The sequence below is a fragment of the Podarcis erhardii genome, assembly GCF_964252035.2.
Source record: "Podarcis erhardii genome assembly, chromosome: 4".
NCBI classification, from domain to species: domain Eukaryota; kingdom Metazoa; phylum Chordata; class Lepidosauria; order Squamata; family Lacertidae; genus Podarcis; species Podarcis erhardii.
Window position 1 is genome coordinate 55,361,085 of NC_138508.1, and position 18,710 is coordinate 55,379,794.

At 48.4% G+C, this 18,710-nt stretch overlaps 1 protein-coding gene across 2 annotated transcripts in view; it reads left to right on the plus strand.

Annotated features, from left to right (window-relative positions):
• The first annotated feature begins 228 nt into the window (after positions 1–228).
• Positions 229–18,710, plus strand: part of SIM2 (SIM bHLH transcription factor 2) — a 50,220-nt gene continuing 31,738 nt past the window's right edge. The window contains exon 1 of one of the 2 annotated variants that reach the window (XM_081859878.1): positions 229–513. In XM_081859878.1, coding sequence (XP_081716004.1) covers positions 339–513 — 175 coding nt within the window. In that variant the 5' untranslated portion in view covers positions 229–338. Of the gene's footprint in view, positions 514–18,210; positions 18,550–18,710 lie in introns of those variants that run through there. The other variant, XM_081859879.1, reaches the window with a different exon arrangement.

The following is an 18,710-nucleotide window of genomic DNA, read 5'->3' on the forward strand; positions in this document are numbered from 1 at the left end:
CCCGGGTGGCCGGCCGCCTGCTTCCTTCGAAGGCTGCGCTGAGGCGAGGGAGAGCATTAAGCGCGGAGAGATAGAAACGCCGACGTTCTCGGACGGCCATCTCGCCCGCCCGCTTTAAAAGGGAGAGAGAGAGAGAAGAGGCAACCGGGCGCCGCCACCTCCCGCTCCTCCGGGTCTGGGCTCGGGGGCTGGTGCTGCCCGCCGCCGCCGCCGCCGCCGCCGCCGCCGTCGGAAGGCCCAGGCGAAGTCCCTGCTCGCGGCCCGCCTGCAGCAGCCTCGCGGGCCCGAGACTATGCCAGTGCCCGCCTCGCGTCCGCCTCGCCACACTTGCCGCTGCGATGAAGGAGAAGTCCAAGAACGCCGCCAAGACGCGCCGCGAGAAGGAGAACGGCGAGTTCTACGAGCTGGCCAAGCTGCTGCCTCTGCCGTCGGCGATCACGTCGCAGCTCGACAAGGCGTCCATCATCCGCCTCACCACCAGCTACCTCAAGATGAGAGCCGTCTTCCCCGAAGGTGAGTCCTCCGGGACGAGGGGGGATTCGCCTCTGCCCCTTCAAGATCGCGAGGGTCGAGGGAGGTGGCCGGGTAGGGGGGGGGGCAGGGATGCAGCTGAGAAAGTCCAGGACCCTGGACTTCGTGGTTTTCTGCCTCCTTGGGGGCCACTGCATTCAGCTTCAAAGGTGGGTCAGCTAACCCTACTGGGGTTAATTCTGTCGAGGGGGGGATCCTGGACCAGCGCCCCAAAATCCTGGTCTGAAGGCACCAGTTGGCTTTTAGGAGGACCCGAAAGAGAACCACGGGTTAAATGGATCTTTGGGGCCAATCCAGGGGCTTCTTAGGGTCCTACTCGATTGTCAGCGGAGGCTGTCGTGAGCTCTCGGGGTTGCCTTGCAGAGGCCTGCGTTTAGTTCTCTGCACACAGTTAGAAAGATACTCAGAGCTCTATTTGCAACGTTTTGGGTGGCCGCTCTCTGACACCACCAGCTGAATAACTTGTTCGGCCCCACGGAAGCCAAGGCAGCCGCGGATCGCGCCCCTCCCCCCCCCCAATTCTCCCTTGTTCCTATGTTTGTTAGTTGCAGTGAAGTCCTTTGCTTTTGGGAGCGATTTCCGTGACTCTTTGTAGGACTACTCTGAAGTTTCAAAAATTGTAGATTGTGGCCCAAGAACCCCAAAGGCCTTTTCTTTAAAATAACTTCAGTGGCCTTTTGCTTAACGAAACGAGTTTATCATCGGACTGAGAGTTTTTTTAATACCAGTCGCGGACGCCTGAGTGCAGAAATAAAAGGTATTTGCAGCAATCTGCAACGCGTTTAGTGCTGGAGTAAAAACAAAATAAAAAAATTCCTTCCAGTAGCACCTTAAAGACCAACTAAATTAGTTCTAGGTATGAGCTTTCGTGTGCATGCACACTTCTTCAGATACACTATCTGTAACTAGTGCTGGAGTAGTCCTGCTGAAGTCAAGAGACTTGAAGGAGAGAGATGGCCATTGCAGCCGGGACAGTGAGGCACTTTCCACCATTAGAAATATAATTCCTTCCGATGTCACATGTACTGCATCTGAAAGGACTTCTGTGGGAGGAAGACAAGACAGGATTCACCATAAAAGCACAGCAAAATAAACCCTTTAACTAAACTTTGCTAGCAAGATTTAAAAGAAAAAGGGGGAAATGTGTGTAACGTTCCAAAAAAAGGGGAGATCCGTGTTTTAGCCATGACTGCTGGGGCGACAGTCAATGGTTTGCCAGACTCAGGGAAGAAAAAGAAAAAAGATTACATTTTGTATCTCACGGTCTAGGGGGGAAAGTATCAAGTTCTCCAAGATTAAAGGCCTACCAACACTACAGATTTGCTCGCTTGTTATCTGAATCGCATATACCGTCCCGAAAATCGTCCAGGTGAAAAATAGACAACAGTCCTGCTCTCCGTATCTTTAACTAGCAAAGCAAGCTGAATTGAGTAGATAAAGGACTCGACAGCACGAGGGCGATCGAGTGGGGAGGAGCTGGAAAGTAAACTCACTTCCCTCCAACCTGAGGCGTTATCACAGTTTGTTTACTCTACGAGTCATAGAAAGCAACGGCGCTTACTCCTAAGTAAATGTGTTGAGGATCTAAGGGAACAGATGCAAGAGGAAATGACTGAGCAGAGCAGTGCAATCCTATGCGTTCCTATTCAGAAGTGGGTGAGAGATTGCAGCCAGAAGAACTGTATTTGAAAGTTGAGGCGGAATGATTTAATTTAAGCTTTCTTATACTGTAATACAGATCAGCTTAATTGGGGGTTCAGAGAGTCGCACACGATCTCAACCCACCTCTCGCAAAGCCAGCACCCTAAACCCATTTAGACTCAGACGATCCCAGTTCAACTCGGGTGTCTCCAGGTATGGCTTTTTGCAGCCTTGGAAAAGTGCTCCCAGTTAGAATATTGTGCTACATGGTCTGACTCAGAAGTTGAGTTGGGCGCTTAAAAAATAATAACAGTAAAGTCGATTGATTGCAATCTAAATACCTTAGGCGCAAGGTCTGCTATTCTAGGATATCTACTTTAAAATGCGCCCTACTGGAATTAGAGGCGAGATCAGTGGCAATTCCTAGATGTAAGATTAGCTAGCAGTATAACTGGACTTGCAGTACAAACTGAAAAGCTGAGATGCGGCCCAGGAAGCCCTCTGGGTCTGCCTCGTTGGGTCGCCTATATTTGAAAGTGGTGTAAGTAAACTCTCCACCGCAGCTTATCCGCAATGGTGTGGATTTCGCCGGTTTCCCTTTTAGCGCAGCCGCCTGCAGGGCCGCGCTTTCGGCGGAAACCCCTCCTCAGCGCCAGCCTTGAAATTGACAGGAGTCGCAGGGAGATTTGCGTCTTAGCCTCCGCTGTAAACAAGCGCTCAGCCGGCTTGGGTGGTGGGCAGCGCCAGCCGGGAATCGAGCTGAGTTGAGCTGACGGCAGGAGATATAATTAGTTCCATCCAGCGCTGCGGACAGCTGCTCAAAGCAGCCTCTCTGCTCTGATAAGCCCCGCGCACTGCTTTAAATAATGTTCTTTCTCCTTTACAAACAAAGAGACACACACAGAGAGAGATGACTTACCCACCTCTTCACCACCTCTGGAGGCAGGGTTGCGTCAGATTAAATGTATTGTCCTTGCGTTTTCTTCCCCTACAATCCTAAACCCTAAAATAAAATGCACCTGCCATTTGGTGAAGATTGCCTTGTGGCTTGGCTTACTCGCTTGAGTCTTCTAACTTCCGCATTTCGTAGGATCACTTCCTCCAGAGATGGGAAAATAGACTTTCATTTTTCGTTTTATGGTTTAACAATCGCTGGGTCAGAAAGGAAGTCACCCTTACACCTGAGCCGCTCTAATTTTGATAGCAGACGTTTTATTTGTACACTCGGATTTGGAAATATGTCTAGCCTTCGAACAAACTATTTGTTAAGAGTGGTTTGAGAGTGTTTTTTGTTTTGTTTTATATCTCTCTCCTTAAGGCCGGAGCCCTACGCATACTTTAAAAAAGTACAGTTCTAGGAAAGTTGCCGAAAGTAAATGCCATTGAGTTAAATGGGAATTACTCCCGTGAAAGTATGTCTAGGATTCTATGCACACTTAATTAGGAGTATGTGCCATCGAAGTCAAAGGGACTTCTGAGTAGGCAGGTATAGGATTGCACTGATGATCACGCTGGAATCAAGGGGGCTTGCTTCCAAGTTGATGTGCTTGAGGCTGGTATTCTATCAAATATTTCCCTGCCCCAGGAAGCTTACAGTATAAATTGTTGTCCTATTTCTATCCTAATCCTTTAAAAAGCTTATATTGAAATCAATTGGGTTTACCTTTTCACTCCTGCTTGCGGGCAACTCTGGCCTGAATGAGGAGTTCTGTTGCTCATTCTGCTCATTAGGAGTCTAATGCGCTCATTCTGCATCTGTTGCCTGGAAAGCCGAGAGTTTGGTTTGTTTTGTTTTCATTTCATCAAGCGTTTGCTATAGCTGTAAGCACACTATAAAAAGCCCCATCCCGTCGGAAGGAAGACAAGGAGCTTCGGGAATCTGCTCTTCCCAAGTCACCAGGGCTCCTGCTGGCTAAGAATTCTCTTTGGGATATTTTCCCTTCGCTTCTTAAAATTAACTCAGAGAAGAGGCATTGTGGGAGGTTGCTTAAGAAGAAGAAGAAGAAGAAGAGTTTGGATTTGATATCCCGCCTTTCACTCCCCTTCAGGAGTCTCAAAGCGGCTAACAACCTCCTTTCCCTTCCTCCCCCACAACAAACACTCTGTGAGGTGAGTGGGGCTGAGAGACTTCACAGAAGTGTGACTGGCCCAAGGTCACCCAGCAGCTGCATGTGGAGGAGCGGAGACACGAACCCGGTTCCCCAGATTATGTGACTGCCGCTCTTAACCACTACACCACACTGGCTCTCGAATAGCCAGCTACATCATTTCAATTTCTTTGGGTAGATTTTCAGGCAAAACTGCGGTTCCTTCAGCAAAAGGATGCCCTCATTTCTCCAGTCCTCGGCATTTTATTTCATAGGCTTTGAATCCAAGGTTTCATTCCCCCCAGAAAACGCCACAATCCTACACAAGGAAGCAATTAGTCCCAATGATTTCAGTGGCAGTTTCTTAGTGGACCCGAACACTGTCCGTAATCACCGCTCACTTGAAAAGATGCGTTTGAGCTGCGCATTTTTCAGTGGGAGGAAGTAACAACCGGACGTGCAGTTTGTTCACGCTTTTTCTTCCCCCTCCTCTGCCTTGATAACTTGAGGCAGTTTGCCTAAAGAAAATATACCAAATCAAGTGCTAGTTTTCGTTTGGCCTGTCTCGAGACCGTGGAGGGTAAGAAAAGAATGGACACCACAAAAGCCCCGATTTTCCTTTTGCAGCTTGATCCACAGCCCCGTTTAAGACGAGTTCTGGGTGTTAAGGCGATTGCAGCTCCAGCCTCGTTCGGCTTGTTCGGCATTTCATAAAGTTCGTTGGTGTTACTCGGGAGTAAGTACTTTGAGGATTGTAGGAAATCCCATTAAGTTAAACAGAGCTTACTCCCAGGAAACTGGGCGTGGGATTGCAGCCCTAACATTGACTGCCAGTCAGACTCTAAAGGCGTATAGCAAGTTGTCCAACCGAAGCACCAGGGGGGAAAAGTTTGCCAGCATGTGCGTGTTCCTGCTACGGAGATATACCGGCAAAGTCTAGCTTTAACAAAGATCTATTAAACAGAGAACATCTGAACTTACAAAAGCTAAGGACGCTGCAATACTTAGCGTGTCTAGTCAGAAGTAGGTCCCATTGAGTTCAATAGATTTTACTCCCAGGGAAGTGGATTTAGGGCTGCCGCTAACTCTGTATTCCTGGGCATTCCTAGAATAAATCCCACTGGACTCAGCAGGACTTACTTCCCAGTAAACATGGAGAAGATTGGGCTGCTCCTCTTTCTCCATTATTTCATAAATTAAAAAGTGTGAATAAAGTAAAAAGTTAACAGCAGGGAGATTCGATAATTCTGCCATGCTTACAAAAACTTTGAAAAGATTCCCCACATATCTTAAAACATAGGAATTGAGTAATATCGGAGAGATAATTTTGATCCATTTTTGTTCAGTTCCTTCCGCGTTCCTTCTAGAAATTAGCCAAACTCCCTTTGTTGAGAAGTATGCATGAGAAGTGAAGGTGCACAAACATGTGAGCGATTTTGTGTGCGTGCGTGCTCCGATTTGGAATGACTTCACTGCATCCCAGTTCCATCCTTCAGCCCTTTCAGGAAAGGATCGCTTGATAATAACATTTTAATGAAAGAGAAATAAATTTGGATAGTGTCTGGATTTTTGAAGGGAGCCGGTTCTGAGGGTCGCAACTCGCCTGGACACTTTTTCTAAAGGGCCGGGAAACCTGGAGGGCAATTAAAATGATAGGGGGGGAACCATTTTAGGCCCACGGATTCAGTTGGATTTACTTCTAAGTAGACATGGTAACGATTGCTGTGTAAGCCCTGTTGAATTCAATGGGGCTAAGTTCCAGGTGAACGGGGTTAAGACTGGAGCCTCAGTCCTCTTCAGAACAGGACGTGGCGGTCCCCCGAAACCCCCTTTGGGACTATAAATCAATGTAATCAGGTTTATTAATTTCAGGGTTTCTGGGGGCGGGGGTGGTTCTTTTAACTTTCGTATTCAGCAGTTCTTTTCAAAGTTGGGGATCTGTTAAGTACGGTAGGAAAGCGGAAAGTTCGGTGTTATATAGGACCTCCCTGACGGTTCTTCCTCATTGTCTCCAGGAAAAACATGTTGCAAACCACAAGCTATTTATTGCAAGGGGTTTCGCTTTCTCTCTGTCTCATAGTTGCTAGCAACTCACAATCGTCCGGCATGCGTGGAGGGAATGTCACTTCGGGTGGATTTGGTTTTCTTAAGCAAAGAGACAGAAAGGAAAAAGGAAGGGCGGGAGGAGAAAGAGAGGTGATCTGCCTTTTCGTGTATCTTTCAAGAACAAGGGCTCCGGCTACGTGCATGGGTAGGCGAACTAAGGCCCGGGGCCCGGATCCGGCCCACTCACGTTCTAAATCCGGCCCGCGGACGGTCCGGGAATCAGCGTGTTTTTACATGAGTAGAATGTGTCCTTTTATTTAAAATGCATCTCTGGGTTATTTGTGGGGCATCGGAATTTGTTCATTCCCCCCCCTCAAAATATAGTCCGGCCCCCCACAAGGTCTGAGAGACAGTGGACCGGCCCCCTGCTGAAAAGGTTTGCTGACCCTGTAAGGGTTTCCAGGCCTTTATAGCCAGAAAAGCCCACCGAAACGGCCCAGATTCAGAGTTACCAGTCCAAAAACAGGATTGCACTGGGAAGTTGAAACCCACTGCAATCTGCTACCGACAGCAACCACTTAAGAGTGTCCTATGGCCCAAATAAATACATTAAACAAGAACAAAACCACCTACTCCCCCAGTTTGCGGATTTCTCTAGACGTAATGGTTTGTATGGTGTGCAATAAATGCAAACGCAACTCTATATGGAATGTTAATTTAGATTCGCCCGTATATAATGTATCGAAAGAAATGTCTTCCGCTCCTCCCGCCCCCCTTTCCAAGAGATCTACTGCACTTCCCTTGTTTTTCTGCCTGGTACTTAGGAGAGGTTCCCGCAGCAGCCTGGCTGGCCATTTCTAGAGTAGCGGGGGCGAAGGAAGAAGTGTGGTTGGGGGGAGTTGAGGAGCGAGGAAACCGTAGCACCGCTGGGAGGAGGAAATGCCTTTGAACCCCCGGCTCCCCTGGGCTTAGGCAGCCCCAGCCTCCGCTGAAGCCTGATCTTGCATGAAACAGGTGGCCGCTAAGGCCGCCTGCGACCCCGAAGAGACGCATGAAGGCCGTCGGCCTCATTGAACGCCCTGGGTCTTACGTGCAAGTAAACCGCCTTTATGAGCGGGCCCTTTGCGGGCTGAACGCGGGAGCGCTGACCAACATAAATCCTGGCTCTTCAGCTCTTACAGATCGGGGGATCAGACCGAGAGCCTTTTCAGCAGATGCTGGCGAGGTTTCTCGACTGACCCGGCGGAGTCCCCGAGCCCCGCAGTGAGAATCCCCAGCTGCTCCCCAGGATCTAATATCGCGCTCGACTTTCTCCCCTTTCGCCCCTGAGCTTTTGCGCTGACCTTCGTGATCCACGAATTAAAGTCCAGGCAGGAGGCAGAGACCCGCGTCAGATCTCGGCTCTGTAACACCACCCGCCTCTGTGCTTGGATTTTGTGTGTGTGCATGTTTTCATGTCCGACCGTTTATTGCTGTAAAACAAAAATATAGAACAGGATGCCTTCATTTTCCTTTCCTTTCCTCTCCCCCTCCCTTCTCCCCCTCTCTCCGCGGGTGTTTACTTTTCTTTTCCCTCCACAATAGGAAAGGGGGAAAGAGGAACACTTTAGGAAGTAAAGCGCCCCTCCCCCCCGCATCCAGGTCCCTCCAGGTTGGGGACGCGCCATGGTTAAAGTGTGACACCGCGTAGCGATGAAAATGGACATTTAAAAACAGCCCTCTTCGTAATGATTAAACCAAAAGGGGAGGCCAGCTGCTTAATGAATGACTTTTTTTAAAAAAGCAAGCAAACCTGGAACCTCGGTCGCCTTAATCCAGAAAGAAAGGCATACATATGATGTATGCTTTCCTAGAGGTTTCTTCCTCTCATAAGCCCCCGTTTATAATCGTATAGTTATCAGCTCAAAATCAAGTACAAAGGTGCCATAGCTGCATTGAAAGCACTCCCACGAGAATCCTGGGAACTGTAATTTTTGAAGGGTGCTGGGACATGTAGGGAAGGAGGGAGAAACGACGGTCCCCATGATTCAGTTGCTTTGCTTTAAATGTATGTCGTGCGCGCTTTAAATATAGTGGTACCTCGGGTTACATACGCTTCAGGTTACATACGCTTCAGGTTACAGACTCCGCTAACCCAGAAATATTACCTCAGGTTAAGAACTTTGCTTCAGGATGAGAACAGAAATCATGCTCCGACGGCGCGGCGGCAGTGGGAGGCCCCATTAGCTAAAGTGGTGCTTCAGGTTAAGAACAGTTTCAGGTTAAGAACGGACCTCCGGAACGAATTAAGTACTTAAGCCGAGGTACCACTGTATCCTGCTCTGCTAGCACTGCGCCATCATTGCCATTTGCCCTGTTGGTTAACTTATATGGGGAAATAGAAAAAGGCGCGTGGGGCTCGCAACCCCTCTCTAAACGGAGAGGACTCGGGCTAGAGGGGGGCAACTGGATAAATTGTAGCCTGCGGACTTAGTGGTCTTCACCTCTATTAGGATGCCTCACGTGCCATTTCAAAATGTGACCCTACTGCGCTTGGGGGGCCCTCCAGATTCTGCCCTGGTGGCACTTGGTTTGGGGCGCCGCCAAGGTAGTGGTGGGGAACGCCACAGCCTGGTTAAGCCGGAGGACTCTCGCACTAAGAAAAAGTAAGAGACTCTCCCACTTCAAGTCAATGTGCTTAGAATCCAGAGTCCAGTTCGGGTTTAAGGACTTTTCCACTCGATCTTAACGGGACTCGCTTCATTTATAAAGGTATCCCGCTTTCTGCCTTTCACGTTTAGTCACCTCCCAGCCCAGCTTCAGAATACTAAAACGCCCGTGACGCAACTGTGGATCGCTTAAACCAAAACTTAGTCGTCTTGCACAGAACCACCAGGCTGTAAAATCCGAGGGCTTTGTATATTCACACACACTCCCTCTCTTTCTCTCTCAGCTGAAAAACTGCATGCACCTTTTAACATGCCATGAGCACAAACCCCTGTTTACTATCAATCAGCGTTTGCCGAAGCCAGCCGTCTCCTTCTGTAGCAGCGGGAAAAACCTGGAGATTTTCAGCTTTCCTTGGCGTTGGCTGTTCTTATTCAGTCAGAATTGAAAACCCGCAGCGCATGGCCTTATTACTGTTTCTGGTTTTCTTATGAATATTGCATGATCAATTATATTACACCTATTTAATCACTACTTCTAGAGCAGATTAAAGCAGAAAAGCTAACATCATATACCAGGTCCAAGTGAATTCACATTTACTTTACTTATGGGTAAACATGTTTAAAGATTATAACCCTGCAGCACAATCCTATCCACACTAACAGTGTAATCCTAACCAGATCTACTCTGAAATACATCTCCGTGAGTTCCGTGGGACTTACTCCCAGGTAAGTGGAGTTAATTGCAGCCTAACCTGGGAGCGAATCTCTCTGAACTTAATAGGGTATACTTCTGAGTAGACATGCTATGGATTGTACTGTATTAGAATACTTTTATGCAAGTAAGTGACAATGAACGCGCTGGCTCTACTGTTAGGATCTGGCTGGCAGAGCACAGGGTGGTTGCTGTTGTTTTCAATAATTGCACACCAATTTTTAGAAATACGCAATTTGGCAGTGGGAAGACTTTCCTGAGCAATGCTGTACAGTGGTACCTCGGGTTAAGTACTTAATTCGTTCCGGAGGTCCGTTCTTAACCTGAAACTGTTCTTAACCTGAAGCACCACTTTAGCTAATGGGGCCTCCCACTGCCGCCGCGCCGCCGGAGCATGATTTCTGTTCTCATCCTGAAGCAAAGTTCTTAACCTGAGGTAATATTTCTGGGTTAGCGGAGTCTGTAACCTGAAGCGTCTGTAACCTGAAGCGTATGTAACCCGAGGTACCACTGTACTGTAGTATGTTTGGGGAAGGAATGCGGGGCTGACAGTACAATCCGATTCGTTCCTACCCAGATGCAAGGCGTTGCTGAATCCAAAGGGACTTACTCTCAAGTTAAAAGTTTGCTGCAAGCTATTTTCAGCCGGGGTCCGAAGGTCCCAATAAAGACGAGAGTACCCCCACCCCCAGCACTCGCAGAGTGCCATCTCCTCCCTCCCGTGTAGTCTCAGCTCCTATTTATCTGACATTAAGGGCAGAGGCGTGTTTGCACCTCGAATATAGGAGAGGAAACTTTTACGTGCTTAATTCTTGTTTGTGTGACTGCTGGTTAAGACCCAGAAGGACCGCTGGCCTTTCCTAAAACCGCCATCCTAAACACCCGATGCTCTCGGGAAATTGGATTATATATTTCTGCCAGAGCTCCTGGGCCTTTCTATGCCTGTGGCTCCCTCCTGCCTATGCCTTCAGCCAGCCTTCACCAACCGGGTGCCCTCCCGATGTTTTGGTCGAAACATCTGGAGGGCAACAGCTTGGCGAAGACTGGCTTAAAGCATGTGGGCGGAGGCGAGGGGGTAAGCCAGCCCAGAAAGCTGGTGGTGACCCCAACTGAAATATGCAGTAAACCGTGCTTAGGATCAAGTGTCAGCGCTATCAGCAGTTTTCCATCGGATTTAACTCGCTCTGGATGATACGTAAGGGAGAGAGGCGCCCTCGGCTTCCCTCCCTCCGCGACACCCAGCTGCTTTCCTCTCCTGTTTCTCCAGCCCCCCGGATCCCTTGAAGGACCGCCGTGGGCGAAGGGAGGGTAAGGGGCGTCTGGGACAAGGGGGAAGGAAGGAAGGTAAGCGGGGCTAGGACTAAACCCGACTGAATTAAACGGGACACAGTCCCAGGTAAGTGACATTACTGCCTCTCCCCCACACTTACCTAAGAGTAAGGCCCATTGGATCCAGGGGGCCTTAGTCCTAAATGGGTAGGGTTAGGATCGTAGGAGCCAAGGGGTCTTCGGCTCCCTCCAATAAAATATTTGAGGGGGCCGAACCCCCCCCCCCAGATGATGGACATTGCCATTCACATAAGTGCACCAAGTCATGTGATCGATTATGAGGGGTGCGGCTTACCTGCCCCCCCCCCCACATTTTATTCAAGAGGGCAGCCCTGGCTAGGATGGCAGCCTTGACCTTTCAGCAATTTCTTTCCCCGCCCCACTCGATTCAAGCGCGAAATGAAATGAAAAGGAGTCGGGATTGGGTTGGGAGAGCGCCATCCCTCGGCCCGCGGGCGCTGCTTGCAGTCAACGGGCGGAGCGACGCCGCGCAGAGCAGGTTTGGCGCCTGCTGCTAAAAGGAAGGGAGACGTTTATTTTTCCTGGGAGCGGAGATGTCTTTCCTCTAGCAGGCGATCTCCCCTTAGAGAGTCACGGGGCTCTGCTGCTGCTTGTTCTCACCAGGCGAGCAAACAGGACTTGCCAGCAGAAAGAGAGAGAGAGAGAGAGAGAGAGAGAGAGAGAGAGAGAATTGTCTTTGGGCTGCCGCCAGTTTTTCTGCCCCAGAAAAGGTGCGCTCTTTGTTTGTAGATGGCGGCCTCGCTCGCGTGCCCCAGTAGCAGCAACAGCGCCTTAGCAGAAGCGAGATCTCTCGCACAGAAGCCAAGGGCCTCTTCTAAGATGGCGCCTGTCACGTGCACTTTTTTAAAATAGTACTTAATGTGGGGTGGGGGGGTGTTGAAATGCCTGATTCATCGGACGCCTGTATCGATTAAGTTCGATCAATTAATCAACTAAGGCTGCGATTCCTCCGTTTCTCGCTGAATTCGGTGGGATTTACTTCTAAATTTATAGTTGCGTTAGGATCGCATTGCAAATGTCGCATTCTACAGCTCGTGCAGGTATTAGGATTGCTCCGGCTCCGGATTTCTTAAAGTGGATCAGATACTACATAACATACATATCGGTATTCGGCGTCGTCGTCACGGACTGGCGTCAGAATGGGACTTCCTATCCTTTCAAGCTATGAGTTTTAAAAGGGGCGATAGCTTTAGGTAAATTAATCCGGACCAACCGTAACTGTTGCGAGTCATATACAGTACAGTACCTACAAAGCCGAAGAATCAGCTTTTCTTCAGTCTCCTACTTCCCCTTCCCACGCAACCCTTTGGGTGCAGAAGGTCTGAAGTCTGAAGAGGAAGCTTTCCAGACACTCTGAGAGTCGCCGGGCCGGTGGATGCGCGTACTCCTTTGCCAACAACCAGCAAAAATAAAAATAAAAATAAATCGCTGCCCCGTCGCCTTACTCCCGCGTATGCCATCTGATTTTGGTTCTGATTTTGGGGCCAGGGGCGATTCTTTGGAGGCTCCTTCCGCTTTCCGGAAAGCGAGCGCTTCCAAGCGAGCTGTTCCCAAAAAAAGCCTTTAGCACGTTGTTTACCTGGGAGACAGACCCAGCTCTCAAATTTAAGCAGGAATTTAAACACACATTTATCTGTGAGGAAGCCCTGGAGAATTCTCAGAGTTCTGCAAATAATCCCTGGTTATGAAACAACAACACAGAAGAGACGGACGCTTGTGCTGGCTTCGGGGGGTCTGTTTCTGGGGGCGTCCTTGTTTCCCTGGCGTCCAGTGTTTACATTTTAAAGAGAGATGGAGGCTCAGCCCCTCGGGTGGAAAGTAAGGCGGGTAAACTCCGCGGTTCTCTGCAGTACCTGACTTAGAAGGAAGTTCTACGTACATTTAAAGACCCTCACTTTAGGAAGCACGATGTGGATCCTAAACGCATTGCTGCTATTCGTGTGATGCGCTTGTTTTGGATTTATATGCCGCCTTCGCCCGAAGGTTCAAAGTAGGCTCGAACGGTGTCCTGTCGTTGGAAGAATCTCCCGCATCCCCGTGTGTCATATATCTGGACTCGGGGTGAGAAGAGGAGAAGGAAGGCGGTGGGGACTGGGGTGCGGACCTTTAAAATATGTACTCAGTTCATCAAATACTCAACAACGACAGCAATCTTCCCACATGCCGGGAAGATAACAGTTCCTCCGGAAAATGGGGAAGAGGAGAGATTCAGCTGAGCTTAGCTGAATCGTCAAGTCGGTTTCGTTGTAGCAAAACCGGCTGTTTCTTTTAAGGCAGCCGTTTAGGATGGAGATGTAACGAGGAAGTCACCTCGGCAGTCATTTCTCAATAGAGGCTACAGCAGCAGAGATGGGAAAGGCAAGCAGGGACGACCAGCCTCCTCCCTGCTCCTTCTTTCGTGTCTTTTGGGAGTTATTTGCCAAGCCAATCCTCTGCGTGCCAAATAAAGGAGCTGTTCTCCGAGGGGGGAAACCCTCACCATGTACGATAAATAGAAGAAGAAGAAGAGGTTGAGGTTACACTAGGATGCAAGCTAAAGGATTAAGCAGCCCACTTCTGCTTCGAAGAAATGTCGGAGTCCCTTTATTTATTATGACCAAACAAAATGTCAGAAACAACGAAGGAGCTTTTGAGTCCTCCGAAACGCTTTCATCAGCCTGTTTGTAAAGTAAGGCGGAGAGGTTTGATACTGACCATAAAGTCTGTATTGGTCAAAGGTTCAGCTTTGTTGTCTTGCCTTAGGCACATGGCTTTTGTTGCGGGGAGCACTTTTGTGGGGAGCGGGGAAGAACCGAAGTGATTGGTCAGGTACTTAAGTATTTCTATTGTTTTACTTGATGGGGGGGCAGCTGCTCCCCTGCCCTCCCTTGGCTATGTCCATGAAGGGACATGGAGATGGGGTTGCCAGGAAGATCGCCCGCACTTCAGTATTCACCGCTACAGGATTGCGCTTTAAATAGCTAATGTCGCAGTGTCTATCAGCATTAGCCTAAACACTTCGGCTTCATTGTTTTTTGGATCGAGCTCTCTCTGGCGACATACACCTGAGCTTTAGCGGTGGGAGCAGTGGGGCAGTTTTAGACTTTGGTCTTATATGGTCCCGTCTCTGAATGCTAGTAACGTGCGTTTTGATATCAGCCCCCTACTGATTTTGCTGAGTGGGACTATGGACCTCTGCCCCAAAGCCCTGCCGTCACCGTTGACAATGCGACTGGAGGAATTCAGTTTTGTACTGGAGAGAATCTTGCAACACTTAAAAATCTTCGGGAATCCCGCAACTAATGTCAAATGATACAATGCAAAGGAGCCCGTCTGGCGGATTTTGGTGCATAGATCCATTGGCTCAAAGAACAAACATGCTTTGTATTTCCTGATCGTCAGCAGACATATTAGCATCAAAACACACACTCACAAACAAAGATTTAGCATTTTGCTAACTCTGTTGGCCGTTCTTATGATGTACTTATGGCTGCCAGGATGACAACAAAGTTGAAACTGCTGATGCCTTGGTTGAATGTCACGCCGAGAGATGGACTTGGCAACGTTTCTTTGTATTTCTATATATTTTCCTAACCCAGTTAAGACAGCATTTCTATGTATAAAGACGTAACGGGTATACGTGGGAATGGAATTTGTAGCCCTCTGGAAAAGGCTTCGAGATAAGTAGTAGCGGAGAGCAGTAGCAAATAAATCTACATTCTGTTCCTTGGGAAATGCAACAATGGATTCATGTCTTCCTCAAAATGCAGATGGGTTCTGCTTGATTATTAATGAAAAAAACAACACGATTTGCTTGTACAAAGAGGTTAAAAGGTTTATGAGGCAGCATTTACTGAAGCCCAGGCGATAGTTATTCAGACAAAAGGTGCATGTAGAAATAACTCTGAACATGCTGATAAATTCGTACCACAATGGGATGGGGAGAATAAAAAAAAAGAAACTCAAAGAGACAGTGAACCCCGCAGAGCCACTTAAACACTAGCATGCCAGTTAACAGATGTTTAATATAAAACGATGTATGATTTTTCTCTCTAGTGCTTCCCTCATTTGGCAGCGCCGGGGCGCGATCTAAACCACAGTGAGTCGATGGAAGGTCTCCCATTCATGTTGTTCAGGAATTTTATGATAGCTATATCTTTTCCTTTTAAAAGATGGGAGTGTGGCTCTTAATTTCTATATCTTTGTGACATCACTTCTTCAAGATACGGTGTTTACAACGTAGTCTAGCATACACCCCCCGCGCTCTGTGCATTCCCATTGCATGCAGTTCTCTTATTAGCAGAAAAAGTGGACGGGGCACCAAGTGCTCATGGCTCTGCATCAGCTTGTATAATTAGCAGGCGCGGCGCAGCCGGCGAGAAAGCAGGTACCGAGCGGCGGGTCTTGAAAAGCCGGCGAACAATGGCTGGCTCATCTGCTCGACAGAACGGACGCCTCTTTGAATGTGGGGATGGCTCAATCCATAAACCTGTTAAAGCTAAGTCTTAGCTTTAACAAAAACAAACAAACAAAAACAAAACCAAACCCAAACCAAACCAAAAACACACCGATGTGTAATTCGGAACCCAATTGATTTCTGTAAATATTCTTGCAGCACAATGTACTCTCAAGTGAATCCCATTGCTGCCCAAAAGGCGTTGCTTCTCCAGCAGCATGCTCTTTCGGACTGTGAGCTTAAGGGGGTTTGCACTTCTGCACGAATTTGCATGGCGCTGGATGGCAGTCAGACGCATGCATGCATTTCCCGCTCCGATTCCGAGCTTGTCTCGCAATGTCTCCAGCGCAGCGACCCTGGGAGCAGGTGCAGTGGGAAAGGCTGACTGACGAGTCCCTTTCTCCTTCCCCTCCTGCGCAAGATAAGGAGCAGTTCACATCAGCAAGAAACCCTTTTTAAACAGCCTTGGAAAGAAGGCTCTGTCGGGACCACCAGAGAAAAGGTGCAGCTTTGTTTTCCCCACACCTCCATAGGGCAGATCGCGTTTGTCCTCTATTTACTTGACTGGGGTCAGGGCTCCAGTCTCCGGAAGAGGAAAGCAATAAGATGAATATCTCGTGCGCCACCCGCAGGCAGAGCAGGAGAATGACAGGAGGGAGGTGCGGCCACGGACTCCGCGGGGCTCTTCGCTGTGCTTTCTGGGAGCCACGCGGAATTCACAGTGGAATGAATGGCGAGCGTTTTAGGAGCCTCGGAAGAGGCAGCGCTTATCCCGGCCTTGAGTACTGAAAGTGAATTTGTGTTAGAACCACCACATGAGTGACCTTTGACTATTCTTAACTGCAGTCACCTTAATTAAACTTGCGGATTTCCCACCAACTGCCCCCCCCCGCTTCCCTCATGGACCTGCCATGTGTGCAAATTAGCCCTCCACGCAAATTAATCCGAAATAATTACCAGGTTTTGCTTCTGCATACGGACGTTGGTTAGCATCCCCGCAGCACTCATAGACATACAGGGAAAGGGTGGAAATAAAAACCCATTCTGTGAGTGCGAAGAAAGGTTAATAACTCCTCATTAAGATGAGTATTGTGTAACCACGAATATGTTACTGTGTGTTTACAATGCTTCTGGACAAGGAAGGTACCAGGCCTTGATAGTTACTCTGGAATAGCTAATCTGGGTTACGAGGGGTGTACCATCTCCTTACTCCATGTGAGGAAGCGGGAAGATTGCTTTCTACAGCCCATTTGCTAGGGTTAACGGGATAAATTATGTCTTCTTGTGGCGCTCTAAAAGTCATATACATCATTATCATTAATCTCTTCTACTATGGAGCTTTTGCTGCACAGAGATGTCACCAAAACCATGCTCTCCAGCATTAGATAAAGGAAATGTGCCCCCGTTGTGAATCAAGCACTGATAATCTGGTAGCGTTCAGACAAAATAAGATTTTCTCCTCTTGTGAAACTGCCCCAAAATCATATTTACACATCTAGATCGCACCAACTTCTTCTCATATATGAGGTGCTGTACGAGTTGGTGCTATCTATTAATTAATTACACCGTATAAAAGTGATAAGAACCCAGTTACACAGGCAATATTGTGCCAGACGGATAAGGATTCAAAGGAAAGAGATGCCCAGGGGAGAACGAGACCTTCACGCCTCTCTTGCGTGTTATTAAAAGCCGATTTCAGAGCAACTCGCTTCTGATTTAGCTCCGGGCAAAGCGGTCTTTTGCAGCACGATTTAAACCAAGCCTTCATGCAAATCTTTCATTCCGTGTCACAAAACTGTTATTAGCAGAGAGCAGAGTGGGACTGGAGAGAGGTGGCGAAGGGCGTGGGAGAGATTATATAGTATGTACAATCTATGTAGGCTGTAGTACACACCAGATATTTAAAGCACAGATCACATCCCCCCCCCCCAAAGAATAATGGGAACCGTAGTTCGTAAATATAGTTCAGTGAGGGGTAAAATGCAGTTTGTGGGGTTCTTCATAGAATTGTAGAGTTGGAAGGGACCCCGAGGGCCATCTAGTCCAACCCCCTGCAATGCAGGAATCTCAACTAAAGCATCCATGATAGATGGCTATTCGACCTCTGCTTAAAAACCTCCAAGGAAGGAAAGTCCACCCCCTTCCGAGGCAGCCAGTTCGTTCCACTGTCGAACAGAAAATTCTTCCTGACGTTGAGTCGGATTCGGAATATCCTTTGTTTCTTGAAACTTGAAGCCATGGCTGTGTGTGTATTTGTGTGTGGTTTGAATATGCTTTAAAGGTATAGCGTGTGTAGTGTAATATTATGAGTTAAGGTTTACATACTATGCCAGCATACAGTACACCCAAATCGCCTATTTCGTCTCTGAGCATTCTTTCAGCATAAAGATTTGGGCCAGGAAAGCATGTATAGAGTACATATAGAGCGCCGTGGAAGCTGCTGTTCGAGGGGCTGGGCTGGGGCTTCTAGAGTCCAATGGGCAGGCCAAAGCCCCGACATCTTCAACGGCGGCCTGGCGGGGTGTGTGTATTCCTTCCCTGCAGGCTGACTTGTGGCACATTTTTAGCTTAGAACTGAAACCTTGGGAGGATTCTGCAAACGGATTCTTCTTCCCTGATGCAACCTGTGGCGTTGTTGGTTTCGGCGGCTTTTGCACATGGGCTGCAGCTTTCGTTACTGCTAGTAATTTAGGAGAGACGAGTTTCCCGAGGACAATGTCAGGGGAAAAACAGGATCTCCGAGGAACCGTCTGAAGGGGTTCTGAAATGGCCGTGTTGAAGTTAAGGGCATTATGTTATGACCTCTCTTTGGTGAAAGAGGCTTCGGCCATCCGTTTACACAGAGCACGGTGTCGATCACTGTTTAAAGAATAATAATTATTTTAAAAGCAACCTAAGTGAAGCAGTGGTCCACGCTCTGCAGACAACCAGGAGTGTGAGTGCCAAGTTGTTTCGGTCCCCTTAAAGAATAAGCGGTTAGGTTGTCTACGAAAGCGACAGCCCTATTATCTATGATTTATTCTTCTACTACTACTACTACTCCCAACATTCCACTACTTTTGTGGTAGTTGGTCAACCTCTCAGTCAGTGGGTCAGGAGGTGGGTCCGAGCAATGCCATTCATAATCAAGAACCTATTGGTTAAATGTGTAACATTGAAGGAGATCCGTGCCCGGGATAAACAGCGTGAGATCCCATCTCCCCTCAGTCTAGACTTCCTGCTGAAGGGACTTCCGAGGGTGGAGGAAACGAGGGGATTTC